This window comes from Malaclemys terrapin, chromosome 1, assembly GCF_027887155.1.
Source record: "Malaclemys terrapin pileata isolate rMalTer1 chromosome 1, rMalTer1.hap1, whole genome shotgun sequence".
Taxonomy (NCBI): Eukaryota; Metazoa; Chordata; order Testudines; family Emydidae; genus Malaclemys; species Malaclemys terrapin.
Genome location: NC_071505.1, coordinates 24,204,815 through 24,229,582, shown reverse-complemented (window position 1 = coordinate 24,229,582; position 24,768 = coordinate 24,204,815). Strand labels below are relative to the sequence as shown.

At 43.3% G+C, this 24,768-nt stretch overlaps 1 protein-coding gene across 2 annotated transcripts in view; it reads left to right on the top strand.

The window, feature by feature from the left end:
• Positions 1-24,768, top strand: part of PTPN12 (protein tyrosine phosphatase non-receptor type 12) — a 137,798-nt gene that overhangs the window by 88,958 nt on the left and 24,072 nt on the right. For both annotated transcript variants that reach the window (XM_054017625.1, XM_054017622.1), the window contains exons 10-12: positions 1,434-1,511; positions 1,609-1,707; positions 12,568-12,653. In XM_054017625.1, coding sequence (XP_053873600.1) covers positions 1,434-1,511; positions 1,609-1,707; positions 12,568-12,653 — 263 coding nt within the window. The remainder of the gene's footprint in view (positions 1-1,433; positions 1,512-1,608; positions 1,708-12,567; positions 12,654-24,768) is intronic.

Sequence of the window (24,768 nt, the reverse complement as noted above, 5' to 3'; positions counted from 1 at the left end):
CCCTAAGTTCCCTGTGCGGCAGCTGCCCAGCAGGCTATCAATTGCCGGGCAGTTCCCACCCCCCCACTGCCGAGTGCTGCTCCTTCCCTCTGCCTTGGAGCTGCTCCCGGGAAACTCCTGCTTGCTGTGCCGGAGGGGGAAGGGTGCTAATGTCAGGGTGTCCTTCTTGCCCCCTGCTCTTTTACCCCATCTTCACAGAGCTGGGCGGGGACATGACTGGGCTTAGGATGGAGGGAGCTTGCTTGCAGCAGCTGCTGTCTCAAATGGCTGATCTACTTAAAAAGGCAGTGTACTTAGAGTGGGGTCAGCGTACTTAAAGGGGCAATGCGTGTGTTACACGCGCGCACACACACGGTATGTGTTGCTGTCTCTCTCTGCTATGCTGTCTCCCCTCACTCCATTCGTGTTGCCTTGTAGAGTGTGCAGCTACATTAACAACAATGTGTTAATCCTTGAGGGCTCAGACAGTGCTAGTTCATCATTTAGCGGTAAGGCATTCCCTGGGAAATATCCCACTTTCTTCCACCCTCTGGCTTCACCACCTCAACCAAGCTTCACAATCGTCATTGCTGTATTAAATTGTTTGTTTAAAACTTGATCGATCGAATGTCTTTTGTCTGGTGAAAAAAATGTCCCTGGAACCTAACCTTTTCTCCCCCCATTTACATGAATTCTTATGGGGAAATTGGATTTGCTTAGCATAGTTTTGCTTAAAGTAGCATTTTTCAGGAACATAACTACAACGTTAAGCTAGGAGTTACTGTATATTAAAAATTGGCTTTAGGTTACTTATGGAAGCACTTTCCTATATTAACAAAACAAACCTACCCAGTGTCAGAATGGAAGCATCTCAAGGTAAAATGCCAAACTGTAAATTTAAGTAGTACATAGTTCTGAGTATATTGACCTGAATGCTGATCTGAAGTGCTGATTTTCAAATTATGTCCGAAGGTCAATTTTTCAACATCTATAAATATACTGCAAAGTATGTTTACTCATTGTTTCTTCTGCAAGGATTTCTTATAGCATCTTAGACTTTCTGCATTTGAAATTTCAAATGCAATCTGCTTTTATATTTCACTTTGTGGTTTTTAGTTTCATCATGAAGCAAAGAGACATGCTGATGGGTTGCCATAATGTCAGTGTGTCAGACATTATTGCTTCTACCAAGTCTGTCACATTTTCAGAATTGATCTTAAAAATATTTGTGTGATCTGCAGTACCAGTGAAACCGTTATAAATACCAGTTCTGAAGGAACAGTTGCTCTAAATGACTTTCATAAGATTCACTTACATGGGTCAGCTTTCTATAAAAGCAATAAGGCATGCTATAGTGATAACTTAATTGGTCTGACACATTTTAAATCACTATGCTGACAATATACTGTATTGAGTTTTATAGAAAAATAACATAACTTTGCCCTGTATTTCAGAAAATACCAGAAGAGTTCAATGTGTTTAATTTAATACAAGATATGAGGACACAAAGGCATTCTGCAGTGCAGACCAAGGTATATTCTTCTGTAGTGTAGACTTGGACTTTATGGTATGTCCTTTTTTTAAAAGGATCTTGTACATTAATCATAATCTCTAACATGCATACAATAGGAGCAGTATGAACTTGTCCATCGAGCCATAGCACAACTGTTTGAAAAGCAACTACAGAAATATGAGAGTCGCACAGACTGGAAGATTGCTGATGGAGTGGTATGTTTTTTTCTTTGACGTATGGGTTTTCAATTAAAGTTATAGCTTTTACCTGCAGTTTTAAGTTTTACTATGCATTCAGTCCTTGATCTTGTTTGTCTTAAATATTTTTGTGGTGATAAGGAAGACATTAAATGTAGTTGTTTGTGGACAGTTGGACTGTGTATATGTGTCTCAGCAGTTAACTTGTGCTCTGCCTGCTCTGGCAAATTGATTTTGGAAGCAAAAAGCCACTTATCTATGCTAGACATTTAAAAGGAATTTTTTTTACTGCTTACCACCAGTGCAACTCCAGCACTACAAGCGAAGGTAGGAGTTCTAGTGTAGACAGGGGACTCTTGGCATGTTAAACAGCCAGTCTGAGAAACTTGCTGTTAGCATGGTTAGATAAATGAGTAAAACTCCAGCGGCCAGTTTACACTAATTCTTTCTTTGGCTGCTACTGGTGGCAACATCAGTAGGAAACAAGGCCTGACCTACTAGAAATGAACAGTAAAATGATGTGGTGAATAAAACAGTTAAGGAGCAAATTAAATTTAAATCAAAGCTCTGTCCAAGGAAAAACTTAAAGTGCAATAATTTATCCTCTGACTAGTTTAATAATTACAAATAAAGGTGGGAATGGAGTAACACTTCAGTAATTTTCAAAACTCTTGAATGGACAAACCAACTTTCCATTTCCCCCTGGCCCCTGTATCTATCTATCTATCTGTCTTAAAATATGGCAATGTTAAGGGTTTATCATTTAAACCAGTTAAATGTGGATATCAGAGTGCTGAGTTAGATGATAGTATATTCTACGTATCTTAACAATTATAACCAGTGTCAGACATTTTTGTTTGGATATGCTTGTATCATTCAGGTGTGGGCCTGGAGAACAAGCCTGGGCCCAGTGAGGAGGGGAAGTCAGGATGGGCGGGACTGGAGAGTGAGCTCACCTCAGGCAGCAGCTCCTGTATCCCGCAGGGCTGGGCCGTGATGACAGAGGGGCAAATGGGCCAAACCCGAATGGTGCGGTGACCCTACACACCAGGTGTTTTTTGTTTTTTTTTTTAATTTTGTTTAACACCAGTTTCTTCCTAGTACCAGTCAGGTCCTCACACCTCCCCGATAACCTCTTTGCCACATTTTGAAAACCTCTGCTCTGAGGGAAATATGCTTGAAAATATTTGGCTCACTTGGAGTTCATATTTCCCTGATTCCCATCTCAGAAAATTGCCCACTTGGGGACTGACATAGACACTTGAAATGGCATAGACTCCCCGTCTCAGGAAAGGATTCAGAAACTGGAAACATTTGCTCTCTTCCTGAGTTGGTGAGTGTTCCCCAGCTGGTTTTGTATGTCATTTCTGAGCATGCCAATGTTATGCCAAGACCTGGTAGTGTGGATGCAGTTTTCGTTCCTGAAACTTAAAGTAGTAACTCTTACAGTTCATACTGTCAACAAGGGAGGATTTGGAAAAGTCCCTTGAGCCACTCATCAGTCAAATCCTCCTTTGGTGAATGAACAGGAACACCACACTCAGAATTTATACACTCACCCTATAAATACATAAGCATGGATGCCAGCCTTATAAGCTGGGGAGCCCACACTTTCAGGAAATTGGTCCAGCAGAGTTGGCCAGCCAGAAAGAGGATTGCACAACAGTATTTTGGAGCTCAGGCAGTCTTCCTGGTCTTACTTAACTTGCTGCATGTGTACTTTCACAAATAATCACAAGGTCAAGTAAAACAACTATAGTACAAAGCACCAGAGGGTCATTGATTTAAACCTTGTTGAGGGGAGTGCATTAAATCCTGTATTTGTTCTGAACCGGATTAGCACACAGACTAACTGAGAAGAACTTAAATCCATACTGGAGAGTGGACTGCTGCACAGTGATGGGGTACACATCAGATACTAGACCTTAGATGATTCTCATTTAGCTGGAAAAAACTGAGGCTTATGTGTTCCCACTTCTTCAATAAATTCCCAATGAGTAGAAGATGTAGAGAGCAAAGGTTGTATTTGATCCTTATAACTCCAGAGGGCTTGGTTCTCAGATGTCAACATGAAATTCTCTCAAAGTTTGGACCTGTTGCACGACGATATCCCGGCCATGTTCAGGCTTAAGGATCTGGCTTTTTAAGGTTGGGCCTTCTTGAAAGTCTCCCCAACATTCTTCCTTCCTGGAAAAAGGACTTGTCATTCTGTTGTTAACTTACTATTTATATACATATATTTGGTAGCACCTACTGATCAGGGAGTGTGTGTGTGTGTGTGTGTGTGTGTGTTTTAGGTGCTGTACAAATTAATCAGAAGCTATGGTTCCTGACCTTAGAGCTTAGTCTAATTGGATAAGATGCAATAAAGTTGTCATAATAAATAGAAGGATGGAATAGTGAGGGATGAGGATAATAGTGGTAGGAATATATGATTATATAAGCTATGTACAATCCAGTTCTGAATCATATAACGTTGTTAATCATAAAAAACAAAGTACACATCTGCAGTCCCATCTGTCTAGGTCAGTGTTTTCTTGCTGGTGCAGAACCAAACAGGTCTCAAAGCATACTGCAGTTTGAGTTTCTTCAGGAGGGTTTTGAGAAGGATCTTATAATTTAATGCCCTTTGGGTTCAGGCATTTGTTCTCAGTGTGCTCAAGGAGGTAGCCAGTATGGGCTCAGCCTCTGTTGATAAGTTTCTTTAAGGCAGTCTTCTGCCTCATCCCATTAAATCAACAGTCTCTCTGTTCCCTGCCTGCCTCGACCCCTTTCCACACCCCTGACAGCCTCCCCCCCCCCCCCCCCCCGAACTCCTGACCCATCCAACTTCCTCCTCGCCCCGTCCCCTGACCAGGGCCAGCTTTAGCAAGAGCCCAGGAATCGGGGTGCGCTCCGGCCGGGGTCGCAGGGCTGGGCCGGAAGTGCTGGGCCGGGCCAGTGCACTTGGCTGGAACCGGGGCCACCGCCCTGGGGCCCGAGCCGGGACGGAGCTGCTGGGGCGGGAGCCGATCTTGGCCGGAGCTGCTGGGGCCGGGCCAGCGCGCTCGCCCAGAACTGGGGCCACTGCCCTGGGGCCCGAGCTGAGCCGGGCCGGGGCTGGAGCCGCTGCGGCCGGCGCCACTCGGCCGGAACCGGGGCCCGAGCTGGGCCGGAGTCGCTGGGGCCAGCTGGGGATGGAGGGAGCCGCTCAGCCAGGGCCGGAGTGGGCCGTGCCGCGCCGCACCTTGCCTCGCCTCTCTGGAGCCCTCCTCCTCACGTCCGTTCCCCCCCTCCCCCCCCCAGCTTACCTGCTGCTGCCCGCCTGTCCCTGTTTGTTTTCAGACTTCCCGCAAACATCTGATTCGCGGGAAGCAGGGGAGGGGGAGGAGCAGGGGGGCAGAGCATTCAGGGGAGGGGAGGAGCAGGAAGACAGCTGCGGGGCTGGGCGGCGTGGTAAGGCTGCAGGGGATGGGGGGAGCCAGGAAGGGGCTTTGGCTGCCCAGTGGTGCTTGGCCTCCGCTTTTCGATCTATTAATAGCCGACCGGGGGGAAATACTGGACACTTTTAGATTTTTAGAAATCCCCCCCAGATGGCTATTTATAGACCAAAAAGCCAGACATGTCCGGGGAAATCTGGAAGTATGGTAGCCCTACTCTACACCCCTCGGTTAAGCTCTGGAGGGGGAGGGGGGAACGAATGGGGCTGGGCTGCCGATGCCTCCGCCGCGGGATAGCACCAGCTGGGCAGCCAGCCCAGACGGAACCGACCAGGGGCTGGGTGCAGCGTACACGCTGCTGGGACCCCGCAGCAGGCCCAGGCTCGGGGGGTTCGGGCCCGGGCGTCAGAGCCGCAGCTGCCGAGCACCATGGCCACTTCCTCCCCCCGCAGCAGTGGGAGCTGCAGTATTGGCTGCTCCGGAGTCCCGCTGCCCGGGGGGGGAGAACAGCTGCCACCTGGCCCCGCGGGCCGGCCGCCCCCCTACTCTCCCTACTGCCCAACTGAGTCCTGCCTGCGCTGGGGCCAGGCCGGACTCTCACTCACCCTGGCCCTGCGCTTCCCCTGCGTCTCCGGGGCCTCCCTCCAGCGCTTGTGGAGGGAGGAGGAATGGTGAGCCTGGGGAAGAGGCAGGGATTCGGGGAGGGAGCCAATGCAGGGAAGAAGGGGGCGGGGCGCGAGCACTTCCGGGCTCCGGAGCATTTCCTTGTTTGTCCAGTGTCCCGACTGCACATCAGTCGTGACGCGGGACAAACAAGGAAATATGGGGACAGTCCCGATAAAATCGGGGTGTCTGGTCACCCTATGCTTGAGTGACATCTTAAGGAGAAACAACCCGGTCTGCTCTGGCTATGTCTAAGGAAAACTGGCAGGTAATAGAAATTGTTACATTTTTTTAAAATGTTTTTACCTGTTTGTCTTGCAATATGGGCTTTGAGCTGGTTTGGGTTCATTGTTCTTAATTGTGTCTCTTAATATAAAAGTACCTACAGCCTAAGATAGGTACTTCTGATGTATCAGTATATTCCTGTGCAGGTTTGAGATGCTTCAGATGAAACTGGGACCATACCTAGCAGTGTCATGGAAACAATGTTCTCAGCATCTGATGGAAATTCTCCTTTTACCTCTTGTAATCCTAGTGGCTGGAGTATAGAAATGCAGGGCAGCTGTAGAGGTTTCTTGCCTTCTCATACACAGGGGTCACTGTAGTATTTGCATGTTGTGTGAATGTGCATAGAAGCAGGAGACATGTAAGCAAAGGGGTGGGTGAATGGTCTGATGTTTAGTCAATTGGGCTAACTTCCTTGATTCATGACTTTGGGATTGTGTGATAATGAGTTACTGTCTGAGAATCATGCTGACATATAGCAATAAGGAATTTGTGTCTGTGGATATTCTGAATCTACCAGTTCAGCCAGGGAAATGAATAGTCATCCTAGAGAGAATATTTAAATACTAATATATCATTTTCTGAGATTTTAGGGAAATGTAGGAAAGATAACCAGATAAACATATAGAGGAAAAGCTCTAATTGTATTACAAAAACTTTTGTGCCAGCCGAGTGTCACTCTCTTTCACCTGCTAAGGATATGGTATTCAATTCATTTTGAATTAAAGGATCTGGTTAAACTGAAGACTCCTAAATTTATTTCTATTACAGTTGCATCTGTAACACATTCAGGGTACTGCACACATAGGGTCTAAGTCTTCCTAATTAAGAGCTGTTGAATAGAAATTACATTCATCTGAATAAAATTTTACCTACTTTTAACATCTAAGATTAGTATTACTAAGAGGAAATCACTCCTCCTCCCCCCACCCCCCATAGTTCATTAGACAAGACTGTTTTATTGGGCAGTTTCACTTTGTCACATGCACTGCAGTAGCATATGTGCATGCCCTTCCCTAAGCTATGGAAAAGTGTTAACCAGTAACATCAGCAGTAAAAATTAAACTGGAAATGGCAGCAGGGAGGTGTGAACACAGGAAAAAAAGGGTGGAGGGTAGATCTGAACATGTTCGGCATTCCTTGGGACCTACCAATGCCACTCTGCTGGAAAGACTTTTCATAAATCCTTCATTAGTCCTGCCATGAGTGCAGGGGACTGGACTAGATTAGTGGTTTTCAAACTGCGGGTCGCGACCCAGTACTGGGTTGTGGAATGTAAGGCACTGGGTTGCAGCGGTGGTGCTGCCCAGCTAAAGAGGCTAGTCCAGGGGTAGGCAACCTATGGCACACGTGCCGAAGGCGGCACGCGAGCTGATTTTCAGTGGCACTTACACTGCCCGGGTCCTGGCCACCGGTCCGGGGGGCTCTGCATTTTAATTTAATTTTAAATGAAGCTTCTTAAACATTTTAAAAACCTTATTTACTTTACATACAACAATAGTTTAGTTATATATTATAGACTTATAGAACGAGACCTTCTAAAAACATTAACGTATTACTGGCACACAAAACCTTAAATTAGAGTGAATAAATGAAGACTTGGCACACCACTTCTGAAAGGTTGCTGACCCCTGGGCTAGTCCCTACCTATTCTGACACCATGCTGGGCCCCGGAAGCTGCCAGCAGCAGGTCCTGCTCCTAAGTGGGAGAGCTATGGGACTCCGCACACTGCCCCCGCCCCGAGCACTGGCTCCACACTCCCATTGGCTGGTTCCTGGCCAATGGAAGCTGGGAAGGCCGGTGTCTGTGAGCAAGAGCCATGCAGAGCGACTTGCACGCTTCTGTCTAGGAGCCAGACCTGCTTCTGGCCGCTTCCGGGGCATAGCGTGGTCCACGGTGCCAGGACAGACAGGAAGCCTACCTTAGCACCCCCACAGCACTGCTCACCGGGAGTCGCCCGAGGTAAGCCCGTACCCCAATCCCCTGCTCTGAGCCCCCCAAAGCCGGAGCCCCTTCCTGCACCCGAAACTCCTCATCCCCAGCCCCACCCTGGAGCCCGCACCTCCAACCCAAAGCCCTGACCCCCTCCCGCACCCCTGCCCGAGCCCAGAGCCCCTCCCACACTCTGAACCCCTCATTCCTGGCCCCACCCTTCAGCCCTCACCGCCACACCCCAACCCTCTGCCCCAGCCCTGAGCCCCTCCCAAACCTCTCATCCCTAGCTCTATTGGGTCAAGGGCATCAACAATTTTCTTCAACTGGGTCACCAGGGAAAAAAAAGTTTGAAAACCACTGGACTAGATGATCTCTCGAGGTCCCTTCCAGTCCTATGATTTTATGATAAACAGCAGGTGAATACATTTTTAAATATATGTGCATGTGCTTTTTAATAGATGTTCAGTTAGAAACTTGATTTACAAATACATACAGACTTCAAAGTCCATATATCAGGTGCTTAGCAGTATTGGTGAGTTTGTTGGCTTGGCTTGAAAGTCCTTCTGAAACGCATCCACAGCTTGGATGGGTCATTCATTGAGTCCTTTGTTCAGAGCTTCAGTTTGTAGAAAACTGAGGTAAGAAGCAGGATTGAAGACAAAATGGAGATGATGCAGCTGCCCTTTATATTCCTTTTGCCATGTGGCTCGTACTTCCTGTGTCCCAAACACAGGCTTCACAGTACATGGGCATGGAAAAGCCTTAAAGATCTGTCGATCTGTCCACAGGCATGCCCCTGCAAGTCCTGTTGAATCATAAGGTTCTCCCCCCCCCCCCCCCCCCCCCCCCCCCCCCCCCCCCCCGATTCCTTTCAATGGTTTCATTATACAGCTGATGACCCTTGATGGGCCATCGAACAGGCTAGGCAGTGCTGATGCCAATCTGCGTGGGAGTGTCACCCAGAAACACAGCAGAAGTTTTGAAATATAGATATACCATACATATCTATAATTCATAACACAAAGGTGAGACAAACATATAAACAAGATTATCCTATTTGGCAATTTATAACATTTTCACACGCCATATCTGGTCAGATTTCTTGCAATTCTATAATATTGGTATCAACAATATTATAAAGTGTCCCATATTCCATGGGACTTAATCCTTTGTCATGGTTTATCAACATTTAGCCACTAATGCAAGGTCTGTTCTACTAAGTAGATTGGTTCCTGTGTTCTAACATGACCCTACCATTTCCTCTTTGGGTTTCTCTTGCATGTCTTCCTGTGAAAATGATATAATAATACAATTATGTAATGGCTTACATGTTCAAATGCTATAAACTTAAACTATGTGTTGTTGAGTCCTGGGTACTTGAAACCTCTTTAGGGTTTGGCAGTTCTCAGTAAGAGGCCTCACCTCTGGAATTTTCTTCTTCTGTTTGGACAGATATAATTTCTTGACATTTGGGGCACTGTGTAAAGCTTATTGCTCTTCAGAGGGTTTACCTTATTGGTTATATTGGTCTCTTTGTTTCTTTTTAACCTTTTGGTTTAAAAGATAAATTGCTACTTAAGAGAAGCATGTCAAACTTGTAGGATGTTCTGTGGCTCCTATTGTGCTTTATGATGAGTACAAAAGGAATGTCTGTTACTTACAACAGGGTCCATGAAAGAGAGACTACTGGGAAAGACTTAATAAACTCAGTAATCCTTAACAAACACCTGCAGCTTCTGAATCAAACTATATATTTGAACTGTTGGGTTCAAAAGAAGCTTGTGTTTTGTATTCCTGGTGAGGAAGCTTTAAATTGTTTATTTGTAATGCAGTGCTCCTGGGAATCCTTGCTCTAAAATCTTGAAACTGCTGCTTGAGCTAAAAAGCACAAGTTTGCTAGCTCGAAGCCAGGAGCACGTTCATAAACCTCTGTGGTACAGACACTGGGGAGGAGCAAAGAACCACACTGTAAGCGTGGGTTACAGCTGAATTACGAAGAGGTCTTGCTGTGGAAATAGTATGTCATCATGTAATTAGACATATATCCTGCGTGTGTAAAAAGAATCTGAATTAAGTTTGTACAGGCAACCTTAATCCTTGCATTTCCTAACCTTTTTGTGTCTTGAGTTTGCAACCTTAAAAATTTTTAATGTAGCTTTTTGTATGTAATTAAAATATAGCAACAAATACATGGATACAGTCTACTTACACTAGAGCAAAGAAGATCCTATAACATATCTTCAGTATCAGTCTCAAAAATCTTCATCCTAGCCATCCTAGGTGACTTCTGTTTGATGTTTAGCTAAATAAGTTACCCATTAAATAATGGTTTGTTTACATTTAGTGCTCAGTTTCTCTAGATAAAACACTGGTGTTTGGATACATTTCCCAAAGGAAATTTATACTGTTTGTGTTTTGACTACAGTTCCTAGGCTGAGATCTGAAAAGATCTGTTCCCTGAACTTCAGTATGAAAATACTTTAACAAAGCATCCAATAATTCTGAATTGTTATCACCATTTAGATTTAATCTGAATACTTGTTGTTGTAGCAAATCTCTTTGATCAGGAAGGTAGATTCTGCATTCCCTTCAGAATTCTGATTTAGGTTGTTCCTTAGATCCAGAATGGGGCACACATCTCACGTGAAAACCTTCTGGTGTTTTACCACTGCAGTGCTGATAATTATCTTCTGGTAGGCAAGAGCCCTACCTCAATAGGAGAGAGTGAGGAGTATCTTCAGAATAGCAGTGGATTGCCATTGGGCCAGATCTTTGTCTCTTTCAATAACCAGCATATTGGTTCATAAATATATTATTGGTTTTTAAATCAATTGCTAGACTAGAGGCTGGTGGGCTAATATTCTTGGTCCTTCTTGTTTTGAAGCAGATTCTTTTCTTTAAACTTGTCTACTGCTGGACAGTGCAATAACATCTGTCTAGGAAAGCAGGCAAGTGGTTGGTTGAGGCCAGTAATCTGTGGTTAGGAAGGCTAGCCTTCCTAACCACAGATTACTGGCCTCAACCAACTGGCCTTTTAATACCTGGCCTTTTAATACCTCCATCTGCCCTTCTCTTTGGAGGATGAAGTTAATGGAACTAGCTTTAATTTAGATTTAGCTTTAATTGGGAAATGCAAACTTCCCAACCTTCTCTCCAGTATGGCTATGGCCTTGGCTACACTGGCGCTGCACAGCGCTGCAACTTGCTTTGCTCAGGGGTGTGAAAACGCCCCCCCCCTCCCCCCAAGTGCAGCGCTGTAAAGCGCCAGTGTAATCAGCGCCTGCAGCACTGCACGCTCCTCCCCTCGCAGAGCTCTCATAGCGCTGGCGGCGCGACTAAACTTGCACTTCACAACGCTGCCATGGCAGTGCTGTGAATTGCCAAGTGTAGCCAAAGCCTCAGTCTCTTGCCGGGAGTGGAGGTAGGGGCTCAGTCAGGTGTCAGTCCTTGTGCTCTCTTCTGGGGTTGATACCAAAGGTACTGCTTAGAAGTCAGGTATGTGGTTGCCTGTCAACTAGAATTGTAAAAGACTGTCAACTACTTAGTGTAAATAGGCCAAACACTGTCAGAAGGCAACAGTAGGTCACATGTGCCCTGGATCACATCTGACTGATGAGCTAGGCGTGATAGGCATATCAGTTGAAATTAATGTCGTGTTTCTGGGAATAAATTACTTGTTTCTGAGATGCTGGCAATGCCTGTTTGAAATATCTTTAAAAAGAAAATTTGCGAAAGTTAGTTTCAAGAAGATATCTTTCAAAAATATTGTGTATTCCATTTTTAATAGTGCTAACTTCTGAACTTGCCTTCAGAATTGTTCTACACATGTTTAAGGTAACTTTGTACATGAAAACTAATATTGACTTTGTCTGTACCTGGTGCAGTTCTAGTTAGTTAACCTGAATACTAAATTTCCTTCTGCAATGGCTTGCTGTGTAAGGCAGGAGAATATCTCTTCAACTTTATTTTTAAATACAAAGGGGTACTGTCAACTTGAAAACTAGTCATTTTAGGGAAAATGCATTATCTTGTATACCACTCCCTCCTATTGAGTCCCTTTTCCAATTTGTGTTTTCCTTTTGTGGTTTGAAAGATACATTTTCCCCAAGATGGGAAACTGGTTGTACAAGGGAAACAGTGAGACTCACTATACACTCAGTGCTATCAAATACTTAAAGTAAACAACATGAAAAATACTTCATTACTAAAGTGACAGATGAATCTGAGATTTGTTATACGCAATACTGAATAATGGTAAGTAAAAAAATTGTTCAGAAGTGGGTTCTAAAGTTAATGTTCTTTTGAGATCCTTGTCTCAATTCCCTCAGAGTGCTTTTTTTGGGAGAGAGGCTTTATAAATAAAATGTATGTATAGAACGTAATCTATGCTTAAATTGGAAGCCGAAGCAAGTGTAAGCTGGCTTAGTGACTTGCTGTTGTCACTCCATGCTTTCTTCAAGTTTGGTTTGGGTCCTCCTGTTTCAGGAACACGTAGGAGTGTATTAAATTCTAGTGATCATGATTCTTTCAATTTTGAATAAAATATCGTTGGATTTATTTATTTTTTTTTGGCAGAATGAAACCAGTACAGAGAAAACTGTCAATTCTATAGATCTTGAGAAACAGGACTCTCCTCCACCAAAGCCTCCACGGACCCGCAGGTACTGTTCACCTTCTCAGTTTTGAGCTTAAAGAGAGTTACAAAGTTTATACTTAAATGACCAATTCTGTTTTGTTTGATATTGCTAATAATCCATATTTTGTACGAACAAATGGATTTTGTGAAAGTGTAACAAGTATTAATTTACATAATTCCAAAGGCAAGTTAAAATGTAATTTATGCAGCAATTGTTCCGCCTTGTTCTAGCAATTTGTCTTAGGACACTGAATAAAAGTCTTGCATCACAGCAACACCATGTGTGATATTTAACAGAAATCCTGACCTAGTCAACCGTTACGTGATCTCAAGATAATATACTTCAGAGATTCACAGAGGCATACATAATTAAGTTAATGTTGAAAGTATGTTTTAATGTGGTCTATTTTGACCTTTGAATGTATTTTTGCAAACTTTAGGGGGGAAATTTACGGTTTGAGTGTTGTAAATCAAGTGCTGCTTCTTTCCTTTTGGGGCTGTGAAGAGTGTGTGCCTTCTTTTTATAGTGTTTTTATAGTGAGCATATAGTTAACTTCTTCCATGCTTCCTTTAGTATGGGGTATCAGAAGCTCTTCAAATTATATATTTGTTTTTTCCATCCGCTCAAAAAAAACCCCAAACAACCACCTAACAAACCAAAATAAACTTCTCAGCAAAGCCTTGTTGGCAAAACAAAAGAACTTTGGAATATGAAAGCCAAACCTTTTAAAGATGACCCAGAAAAAATAAGGAAAGCCTTCAGAAAGCTAATAGTAAACTTTTTTGAATCACCATGGCTCAGATTTTTAAAGCTATTTAAGTGTTGCTGCACTCAGTGTCACAACACCTAACTGACTTAGGAGCCTATACATCATTTGGGATTTAGGCACTTAGGAGTCTAAGATCTGGTCTATACTTGGGGTGGGTGGGAGGAATCGATCTAAGTTACGCAACTACATGAATAACGTAGCTGAAGTCAACATACTTAGATCTGCTTATTGCGGTGTCTTCACTGCAGTAAGTCGACGGCTGACGCTCTCCCATCAACTCCGCCTGCGCCTCTCACCCTGGTGGAGTACCGGAGTCGACGGGAGAGCGCTCGTGGTAGACGCGATAAATCGACCTCCGCTGGATCGATCGCTGCCCATAGATCCAGCGGGTAACATAGACAAGCCCTAAATCAGCAATATTTTGAAGACTTTCAGGCTGCAGCTAATGTTATGACTGCATAGTCATAGCAATAGAAGCCCGTTGAAAGGAGGATGTTTAAGAGCTTCCCCTAAATTGTCTATTTACAAAACTAACAAAGACATTTACTTTATCATATTTCCCCCGATCCTGTAATATTTAATGCACACACAAGCTATTATAATGGTATTTTTGGTTGTGTACAGTATATGCACAAACTTGCATACAATGTTATCTGTTATACAAACATGCATTGATATTTAAAGCTTATATTTTTAAAGGTAAAAAGGAAGAACACTTTAATAATTAAGAGAAATGGTTTTACCAACTGACCTTTTATTTATTCAAAGAGAAAAAACTTAAAACTGAGAAGTTGGGAGACTGAATGTACAGACGTAAAATAGCTTGCAGAGTCAGACACACAAGGGTCTAGAGAGAGCTCCAGAAAAAAGAGAGTGAAAGGAAAGTGAGACATGGAGTGACTCTGGTTAGTTTTGCTTCCTTTCTAGAAAGATAAACATAAGCAATTGGAACTTTAAAGCAGACAATATTTGGGAGACAGCATGAAGAAAAGATGGTGAAGGAATAGCTTATTTTTTGTGGGGAGGGGGGCAGAGAATCAGATCTACGTGAGAGGCACCACTCCCCTCCCCCCCCTTTTTTTGGTGAGGTGAGGAGTGTGGGAGCAGCTAAGACTCCTGAATAGCCAAATTTTTGGTGCACATGTTAGATATGTCCCTTGATATATATATAATGTAAGATACCAGGTAACTTTCTCTAGTGCTTTCTCTGTTTCCTTATTTTCAACAATATGTAAACAATATAATTAATCTCCATCTCTGAATTATCTGCATGTTGAATTGCTTAAACCCCCTTGTTTTGCTTTTTATTTTTCTCAAACTTGTTTCTCTTATTAAACTAGTTTAAATGGAAGGGTTCTGAGATTTTTTTTTCTTAAGGTCATAAACATTTTGGTGACATAATATGCAGTTTCTTTTTTTAAAAAAAGTGAAAAACAGAGGTACCTGATGACCAGCAAATTTAGTACCTTTATTTTTAAGGGCATAAAGGAAGATACAGGAAATAGCCTGTATTTCTTTGCAAAATATTTAGACATATAATGGAATTAGTGACTCCACTTGTGAGGAAATAAAGCTTTTCAATCAACCAACTCATTTATAAAGTAATATTGATAGAATTTTTTGAAACATTTACCGTTTTGGTAGATACAGCATACGTTTGGCCTTTATAACATATTTTATATGATACAGTATAAAAATGTTTTCAGTTGGTTAAATACCATAGCACAGATTAAAAGTTGTATGACAGATGTTAAAGTTTTTACCATTAAAATTTAATCTCTTCCAAATGGAGTTCCACAAGGTCAAGTCAGTATTGGAGGGCATATACTTTTTAATACTTTAATGATCTAGAAGAAGGCCAAAGATCAGCATTAATCATACTTGCCAGCCTCTGAATTGGAGGAACATTAAACATACAGGATGATATATCCACACTAAGTGGCTTGGAGAGATTAGAACTGTGAGTTGTATACAGTAAAATGGGATTTAAGACTGAAGTCCTTTTGGTTGGAGAGAAAAATAGCATGTGTACAAACTGGAGATAAAAGCTGTCTAGAAACTAGTGAGTCAGAATGAGTGGAGAAAACATGTAAAATGCATCTGAGATCACATTGAAGTACTGTTAGAGAGAAGTTAATTCTATTCTCAGAAATAGTGATTTAATTTAAAACTAGAGATGTGATGATCCACTTTGAATCTACATTGATAAATGATTGTTCCAGAACTAGAATATTTCATGCAGTTTTGGGGTCAACTTGAGGGTACCAAAAAAAGCAGAGGAAATCACATGAGCGGCAAGGAAATCTCATCAGGATTAGAGAATAAAATGAGATCCTGAGTAGGCTAAATTTAGAGTCTGGAAAGGATGTCTTACAAGAACGTGATCAGTCTAAACAAACACCTTCAAGGAAATAGAAGTGGAAAAAAACGTTCACATTATTGCAAGATGACATGGAAAGGGGCAATAATTTTAAGGCCCTTTTTCCCTAAGACTGCCCTACTTCTTCTGTCCCCCCTTCAGTAGTTTGGGCATTGGAACTGTTCTCAGAAGTGGTGGTTATGTTTGGGAGAATATTATGTAAGAGATTTAGTGGGTAAAATAGTCCCGAAAAAGGTGTGGCATTCAGCTAATAATCTGTGTGGTCTCTTCTGACCTCAACTACTGTAGCTTTGCATCACTTTTGGAGGTGGGACTAACTTCTGCCACTTTGTAGTTTCTTATGGTGGAGACAGTTATTGTAATAATGCTCATGGTGTGCAAGATGCATCCCAAACACAGATGAAGATATAGTCCCTGCCCTGGAGAACCTAGAATTTAAAAACACAAATGGAGAAAACTTTACTTGTTTGTAACAATCCTATCAGGGTGACATGTCTATCTTGTTAAACACACTGTTCTCTTGCACACTAGTATCCTCCCTGTCTTTCTCCCACAACAATTCCAAATTTTAATTCCAGTGCCACTATGCCCCTTTTCAATATTCTGTTTCCTTCCTCCATATAGGTGAGCCTAAAAATATTAATAATATAAACAGAATAGCTAAGTGGGTTACAGACATCTTGTTTCTTGGATATCTCCTTGTAGAAATGGTTTTTAGGTGGGATTTAAATAGGGTGCAGTGGCTTTACTGAACAGTTCAGGGAGGGTGTTCCACGTTCCTAGTCTATTCTGAAAAATTGCTTGCTTTTAACCCCTTTAGAAACATATATATTCTCTTAAATACCCATTTGACAGGAAGTCTTAAAAACATTAATCTAAAGAAGATTAAACATTTTCCACCAATATTCCTGAAGGAAGCTAAATAATTTAACAAGTGATCGTTCTTACCCAAGGTAGTAACTTAAAAGGGGAAAAACAATAGGACCTTTTATTTTTTTTACATAATGCTCTTTGAGATGACTTTAGAAAATGAGCAATCAAAAATTGCTCATGTCTTTAACACTAATCAGCAAGCTATAGGTTTTAGAAATTATTTATAGCTTTGATTTTAAACAAACTGAATGGAAAACTTCACTAACTGTATGCATGCACCTAAGTAACTGTTGTCTACATGTATGATATGCTCAATTAAGCAACAAAATTTGTTAGAGCATGAATGAATAGGCCATGGGATATATTTCACATGTTATGAAGCACAAAGCTTGAGTGATTTCAGAAACCCCCCAAAATTCCTTAATGGTCCATCAGTCCAGGTTCCAGAGAATCTTTTTTTATAAATCTATTTACCTTTTAAAAAAAAACTTCTTTCTGTGTTAAATACTATGATAAAAAGTAAACTCTGCTAGCTTTATTGAAGCAAAGAAACAAAATTACTCTTCAAAAATCTGATCCTAAAACCGCTTCTCTCCCCCGCCCCCCAAGAGTAGGGCATGACCATTGAGCCATCACAATTAGAGTTTCTCACTGTAGAGATGGAGGAAGATAGAGATGTCAGAGTGGAGTAAGGAACTGGGCCAGCACATCAAATCCCTGTCAGTCTTTGCTTCTGCTCTAGAGCTATAGAACTCCTCCTTCTACCACAAATTACCTGGATTTCATGTCCCAAAAATCTGCAGATGCATTTTTTCAAGAGGTTATTTTCTTACTATGGCATCCCACTAACATGCTCTTTTGTTGATCTTGGCTCACATTCCCATATGACCCCCTAATCATTCCTTTTCTCTGCACTTCACTACCCACTTACGTGTGGTCAGTGGTAATACTACTTACCAGTTTCTGAGTCTAACCTTTTTCTTTCCATTATTGCAGGAATATGTTTAAACAGTTTTTTATTCTTTAATTTTCAGTTGGCTTATGTATATATTTTCTTCTGTTCACTGTATCCAATTGTTACAGTTCTTGAATTTCCCCTCACATACAATAGCTACGGGAAAAGTTTGAATAAAGTTCCTGGATTGAGTCCTTTTTATCTTAGCTCTTCCTGACTGACAGTTCTAGCTTCCTCTGTTGAAGGTGAAGAGGTTTGATCCACTTGGGAGGGATTTGTGAATATGGCTTCTCAGAAGATAAAATAATGGGCCCTCTGTCAATTTAATTTCATATAACTGTTAGCCTGAGTTTTATCTGCAAGCATAAAAGTTTAATTGTGCATTACATATTTTGCCACAGCAACCATTGGTGTATATCTATTGATAAAATTATAATAAACTTTCATTTACATATTAATAGGGGTGAGATGCTGCCAAAAGGATTTTTTTTGTAAAAGAAAACAGGCTTATACAGGAAATGAAAAGAAATCCTTTAATGCCTCATTGGGTTGGGTGATCTTGGGATATGTCTACACTGTAATGTAAGCCTGGGCTCAGACTCAGGCTAAAGCCGTAACCCTTCCCCTTCAGTCTACATGCAAATCTCTTGAACTTGTGCTCTGACCCAGGGTCCCAGGACCCTGTGAGCATGGAGGGTTTGTCTGAATCCAAGTCAAGATTGAGACCCAGGGTTCAAGCCCTATTGTTTTGTAGTATAGTGTAGGGGTGTTTTGCAGCACCCCTCCTTTCCTGGACTCTGGTCCTTGGAGTCCACCAATAATCTCCCACAATGCTATGGGCCAACTTCCTTTGTCCTCTATCTCCCAAGAATCAGCAGTCGACTCCATGGAAATGGAAGCACCCTCCTTGTTCCAGTGCAGCAGCTTCGTGTTTAACCCCTCCATTTTATTCTGATTGCCAAGCTGCAAACACACCCTAGGAAAACCTTCGGTGTTTGACATCTGATCAGTATCCATTGCACTTTACAAAGCGTGCTGTTTCATGGTCATGGGAGCACAGCCAGATTTTGGCTAATCTCTGGTGCAAGGCCAGAAAAACTGGATTTTAGTAAGAGTACTAGGAGTGACCATGAATACCAGCTACTAGGAAAGAAGATGGTGGCACTGGAAGAAGATGGTGGCACCGGACCAGCGATCAGTGCAGAAAATGGTTTAAGCAGCTCAAGAGTACCAGAAAACCAGGGACCACAAACACATCTCTGGCTGCTCACTAACATCATGCCCATTTTATGATGAATCTGACCGGGTGCTGGTGACTGCACTTGAGCCGTCAACTGTGTATGATGACCTGGTAAGCTGGGATGGCGTCCAGCTGGTCCCAGAAGCCAGCAACGAAATAAATAGGAGCCAGTAGCAGGTGCCGAATGAGGCAAAGGAAGTAACTCTATTGGTGAAACTGGTCCTAGGAGGAAGCTTTGCCGCAGGAGCAGCTGCAGCATATCTGGAGGATGTACTTAGAGCTTTTTTTATGACCCCTTGGAGGAAAACCCCACTGCAGAACTGGCTGCCGAAACAGAAGAGGGAGAAGCTGCCCCAGAGCCGAGTAAGTTTCTGGGTCTATTTTTGTGTTTGTTAATATAAGAATGGGAGCAATTTCTATTGTAAGAACCAATACAAAAGAGAGAAGCCCTAGATAGAAGCGTGTATCCATGAATGGCGGATTGCATGCCAGTGCCATGGGGTCACAATGCCACCCTCCCCACCACAGGGAATTCAAAGTAGAGACTAGGAAACACAAACAGTAAAACAAGCATATAAAAAGAGAATTTTTACTGGGAAGGTGCACATTTTTTCTAATAAATTCCAGTTTGTTAAAATAATAAACTGATATTACTTTCCTTGTATGTATATCGCTCAATACACTGAGTTGGTAACAAGCTGCCTGAAAGGACTGAACTGTATGGTGGGGAAGAGGTTCAAATGTAGTTAATTTCTTTTAAATATAGTCTATATATTCCATGGCTGATGAGACCGCTCGTTCCAAATATGACTAGGGAGGTTGAATTCAGTCCATAAATTTGCCAGGGGAGGGAGGGAGTAGCTGTCTCTTTTCATGCAGTCCTAAAAGACTGTGTCAGAAACCATAAGGGAGGTCCGAAGCAATGTGGAAGCCCAAATGCAGCATCCTGTTGATTTTCGCCCATGAATTCTGACCCAAACCCATAGCAGGAACTCCAGATAGTCACATTTTGAGGAAAGGTGTATTTTTCAGGGCCACCTCAATAGTTTACCAGCCCACTCCATTTATGGATGTGTTGTTCAGTCACCATAGGTATGAATGCTTTGGTGGCATACACTTTTTCTCTCACTGCGATTTAACCTGGCTGTGTCCAAGGAGCTTCTGTGCTCTGGAGCAGCCCTCTGCCAATATATTGACATTGAGCGATATTCAAGACAGTAACCTTCTGTGTCTTGTCCTGTTCCAGACCGCTCGAACTCTACATGTTCCAATACCTCCTTAACTTGCCCACATTACAGAAGCCTGACTCGTCGTACCCTCGCAGACTGTTCCAGGAGGAAGCATGATGAATTTGATTGAAGTTTTGGATTGGGCCAATAAGTAGCGTGAGTACCAAAGGCAAAGGGACTTGCGGCAAGAAGAAAGACATGCTGAGAGGCAAGCGGACAAGCTCAGGCTGGCTTTGCAGCTTGACAGTGTAGCAGCATGGAAGCAGGCACTCTTCATAGTTCCTGGAACAGGAATGGCAGCTAAGGGAGGAGGAGAGAGCACAACAGAGAGAATTGTTTGAGTGGCTGCTACCTCTAATGGCTGTAAAAGTGCAGGCTCCTGCTGCACCTGCACCATGACCTGTGTCCCCTCCATGGTACCTTGGCCTGCATTCCAGGAACAGCATGGACAACTCCATGGCTGGGTGGCCCATTCAGTGGGGCCCTACGAGTGACAGGACAGGGCAAATGTGTCTCATGCGGTCCTCAGTGCTGAACCTCTCCCCCATGGACACCCCTGTCCTGGCTGCAAGAGTGTGGCAAACATGGAGGGTGTCTTGTATATAGTTCAACTATTTGCACTTGTTTATGCACTTTTCTCTTGGTTATTTTTAAAGCTTTTGGTGTTGCTGCTGATTCGGTGTGCTAAAGGCAGCTGGCCTGTTAGGCAACGGTTTAATATTGTACTTCTCCAATACATGTCTGAAAATAAAGGTTTTCATTTTGTAAAGAAATTTGATTGTCACGGCAACACATCGTATACTAAAAGTAAACGCATGATCAAGGACAACTGGGAGGTTGTATGCCAGAGGTGGGCAACCTTTTCTGTGTCAGGGGACGTTGACCCACCAAAAAAATCAGTGGCGGGCCACACAAGTTCAGCTCACTTACATGGGGGACATGGAGGTTTGGGACTTCCACCCACAGCAGGGCGAGCCAGCGCTCGCGGCTCCTGCCCCCCCCCCCTCCACGAGCACCGGCTCACCCCACCGTGGGGTCGGGGTGGGTAGCCCCAAGTTTCCCCATCCCCAGCGGGTGAGTTGAATGTGTGTGGCCTGCGGGCCAGATGAAAATGAGCAAGAGGTAGGTTCCCACTCCTGTTGCATGCAAAACCTGTATCTCAATACAGCTATAAACATCAATCCATACTGTTTTTCCCCCTCCCACCCCCGCATTTCATAATAAGCAGTCATGTCATTCAGAAGTACAGTACATGGTGATCAAATCCCCTCCCACAGAAGCAATCAATGCTCTACCTCTCACCTCCCCCGCAACAAGCACATTCATAAACATACTAGTCTCCCTCTGCCACTGGCCCATGCCAGTCCATAATGTGGGAACACAAAGCATCCCTAATTTCTGTTGCCCAGGTATATCCAGCTGCAGCTGTGTTAGACACTTAGCCACAAAAGTGCACCTCTGTCATATTTCCATTTGGGGAAATGGCTCACCTTTGGCTTCACAAAGATTATGAAGAGCACTGCAAGCCACAATAATGTGGACAGCATTGGTGACACTGGAATCTAAACAGGTCTGTAAATATTGCCAGCAGGATTTCAATAGGTCAAACGCACATTCCATCACCACTCTGCACCTGCTGAGACTGTAATTAAACCTTCTTTTGCCAGGGCCTCTAAGATCAGGGTATGGTTTCACAAAGCAAAAAGGGAAATGCTGGGTCCCTGAGAATAACTGTGAGAATAGTAACTCTGTTTATGACAGTCATATGGTGGGAATCATGTCCCAGCCTGTCCAAAAATGTAGACTCCCAGTTGGTGGGAAAACCCTGGTATCATGAACTTTTCCAGAGCAGTCAACATTGAGGTTCATAATTCGGCCTCTGTTGTCCACAAGGTCCTTCATAACTAAGGAGTAAGACCCTTTGTGGTTTATGAATTCATGTGCTCCTTGAGGTGAGCACACAATGAGCATGAGTCCCATCAATGGCCTCACTGCAGCTGAGGAAGCGTTGTTCCAGGTCAGCCATAAAAATGTTGGCATATTGTGGGGCCATGCGCGTGCCCATAGCGATGCCAGTAGTCTGGAGGTATATATTGTCACCAAATTTGAAATAATTGTGCGTGAGGATAAAGTCACAGAGCTCAGCAACCAGTTGTGCTGTGGCATCATCAGTGATACTGTTCCTGACAGATTGTATTCCATCTGTGTGTGGGATGTTTGTGTAGAGAGCCATCCATGGTGGCTAGAATGGTGTTTTCTGGAAGATCACCAATGCATTGTAGTTTTCTCAGAAAATCAGTGGTGTGTCAGAGATAGCTGGGAGTGCTGGTGGCGTAGGGTCTGAGTAGAGAGTCCACATATCCGGACAGTCCTTCAGTGAGAGTGCCAATTCCAGAGATGATGGGGCGTCAAGGATTTCCAGGTTTGTGGATCTTGGGTAGTAGATACCCTTAGAGCCCCGACCGGGGTTATTCTATGTTGATTTGTTCCTGTGTTAGTGTAGGGAGTGTCCTGAGTAGGTGGTGCAGTTTCTTAGTGTATTCCTCAGTGAGATCTGAGGAAAGTGGCCTGTAGAATTTGGTATTGGAGAGTTGTCTGGCAGCCTCCTTTTGGTAGTCAGACCCGTTCATGATGACAACAGCACCTCCTTTATCAGCCTCTTTGATTATAATGTCAGGGTTGTTTCTGAGGCTGTGGATGGCATTGCGTTCTCCATGACTTAGGTTATGAGGCAAGCGATGTTTTTCTACAATTTCTGCCAGTGCACATCAGCAGAAGCATTCTATGTATAGGTCCAGACTCATTTCAACCCTCAGGAGGAGTCCATGTGGAGTTCTTCTTGTGCTGTTGATAGGAGGGTATCTGTGTATCAGTGCGTTGTTCAGTGTTATCTTGAAAGTATTCTTTGAGTCGGAGACGGCGAAAGTAGGCTTCCAGATTACCACAGGACTGTATCATGTTTGTGGGTGTGGTGGGGCAAAAAGAGAGTCCCCGAGGTAGGACAGACTCTTTTGCCGGGTTGAGTGTGTAGCTGGATAAATTGACGATATTGCTGGGTGAGTTAGGGGTACCACTGTTATGGCCCCATGTGGCAGGTAGGATTTTAGACAGCTTACGGTCCTTTTTCCTTAATAGAGAGGTGAAGTGTGTAATGTAGATCTCCTGTCTTATTTTAGGAAAGGCGTTTGTGTAGAAGATTGGTTATTTATGAAAGTCTCCAGGTTGGAGAGCTTTTTTTTTTTCTTGTTTTCCTGTTTGCTGTATAGGATGCTGATCAGGTGGTTCCTCAGTTTCTTTGATAGTGTATGGCATAATCTCTCACTGTGGTCTGTGCAGTATGTAGATAGTAATGGATTTTTCACCTTCAGTCCATTTGGTATGATGTCCGTCCGTTTGCATTTGGAAAGGAAGATATCTATCTGTACTTGTGCAAGTTTCTTTATGAGGTTGATGGATTTCCACGCCATACGGCTAAATGCAGTGCCTTGCATGGTGTCAAGTATCAGAGGGGTAGCTGTGTTAGTCTGGATCTGTAAAAAGTGAGAGAGTCCTGTGGCATCTTATAGACTAACAGACCTATTGGAGCATAAGCTTTCGTGGGTGAATGCCCACGTCGTCACATTTTGCTGTTCAAAATGTCTTACAGGGTGGACCCAGGTTGACTCTAGGGATCTGTGCTTTGGTTTAGTGTCTCTGGCCCTGTGAGAGTTCAAACAGCAAAGAGAACTGTTTCTTCTTGTGAGCACCTTTATATGGCCTTTCACCAGAGTACAAACCAATGGGATGAGTGCTCCTGCATGTAAATTCTTCATGGGTGGATGGGGCAATCAAGAAAGCTTTGTCCTAGAGGGCTCCTCAGGTCTTGATAGTTTGTCTTGATGGGTGGTGAGAACCACTCTTCCTGTCTCTGTTCACAAATTCAGAGCAGGCATTTTTACAATTTTATAAAACAAACTTGTATCTTACCTTGCAACATGGAATACAAACATTACAAATGAGATTAATGCATGCAGCAATTTACAAGCATTTCATAGTCTAAACATTAAATATATTCTTATAAAACTAATACCCATTCTGAACAAACCGAACATACAGGTGAGCTGGTTTGGTTTCCAGTTATGAGTTTGTCAGTTAACACCTATGGCCTTGGCTAGAGCTGGCACTTGGTTTATTAGCATCACGCCATTCTCTCAAAGCCAGCGATTACTTAAGGAATATTCTTTAATGCCTGTCATGTTGGGTTAAACCACACACCTGCTTGTCTCAGAAATCTGTCACCATTTTACCCATAGTCAACTTTCTAGCACCAAATGGATGGCAACGGACCTGTAACAGTCTGGGACAGCCAGCTTCTAAACAATTATAGCAATCTGCTTCTGGACTTGCATGCCTACCCCCGTGCATATGATCATACACAGGAGGGTCCGGGGCAAGCTGCTCCCAAATCTTCAGAAATATAGCAAAAGTTCTGTACCCTGCAAAAGTTATGGACCCAGTGCTGGTCGTCCCATCTGCATGGTGATATGATCTCACGAGTCTGTGCTTGTAGCCCTGCTCCAGAAGCACCAGTGTATGTAGCCGGTATCAGTGGCTATACAGAGTGTCATGAGCAGCATCAGCTGATTTGAGTCTGCCATGTCTGTCGTTGTCATCGTCCTGCTTGGTCGTTAGCTCTGTCATGTGCCTTCTGTGG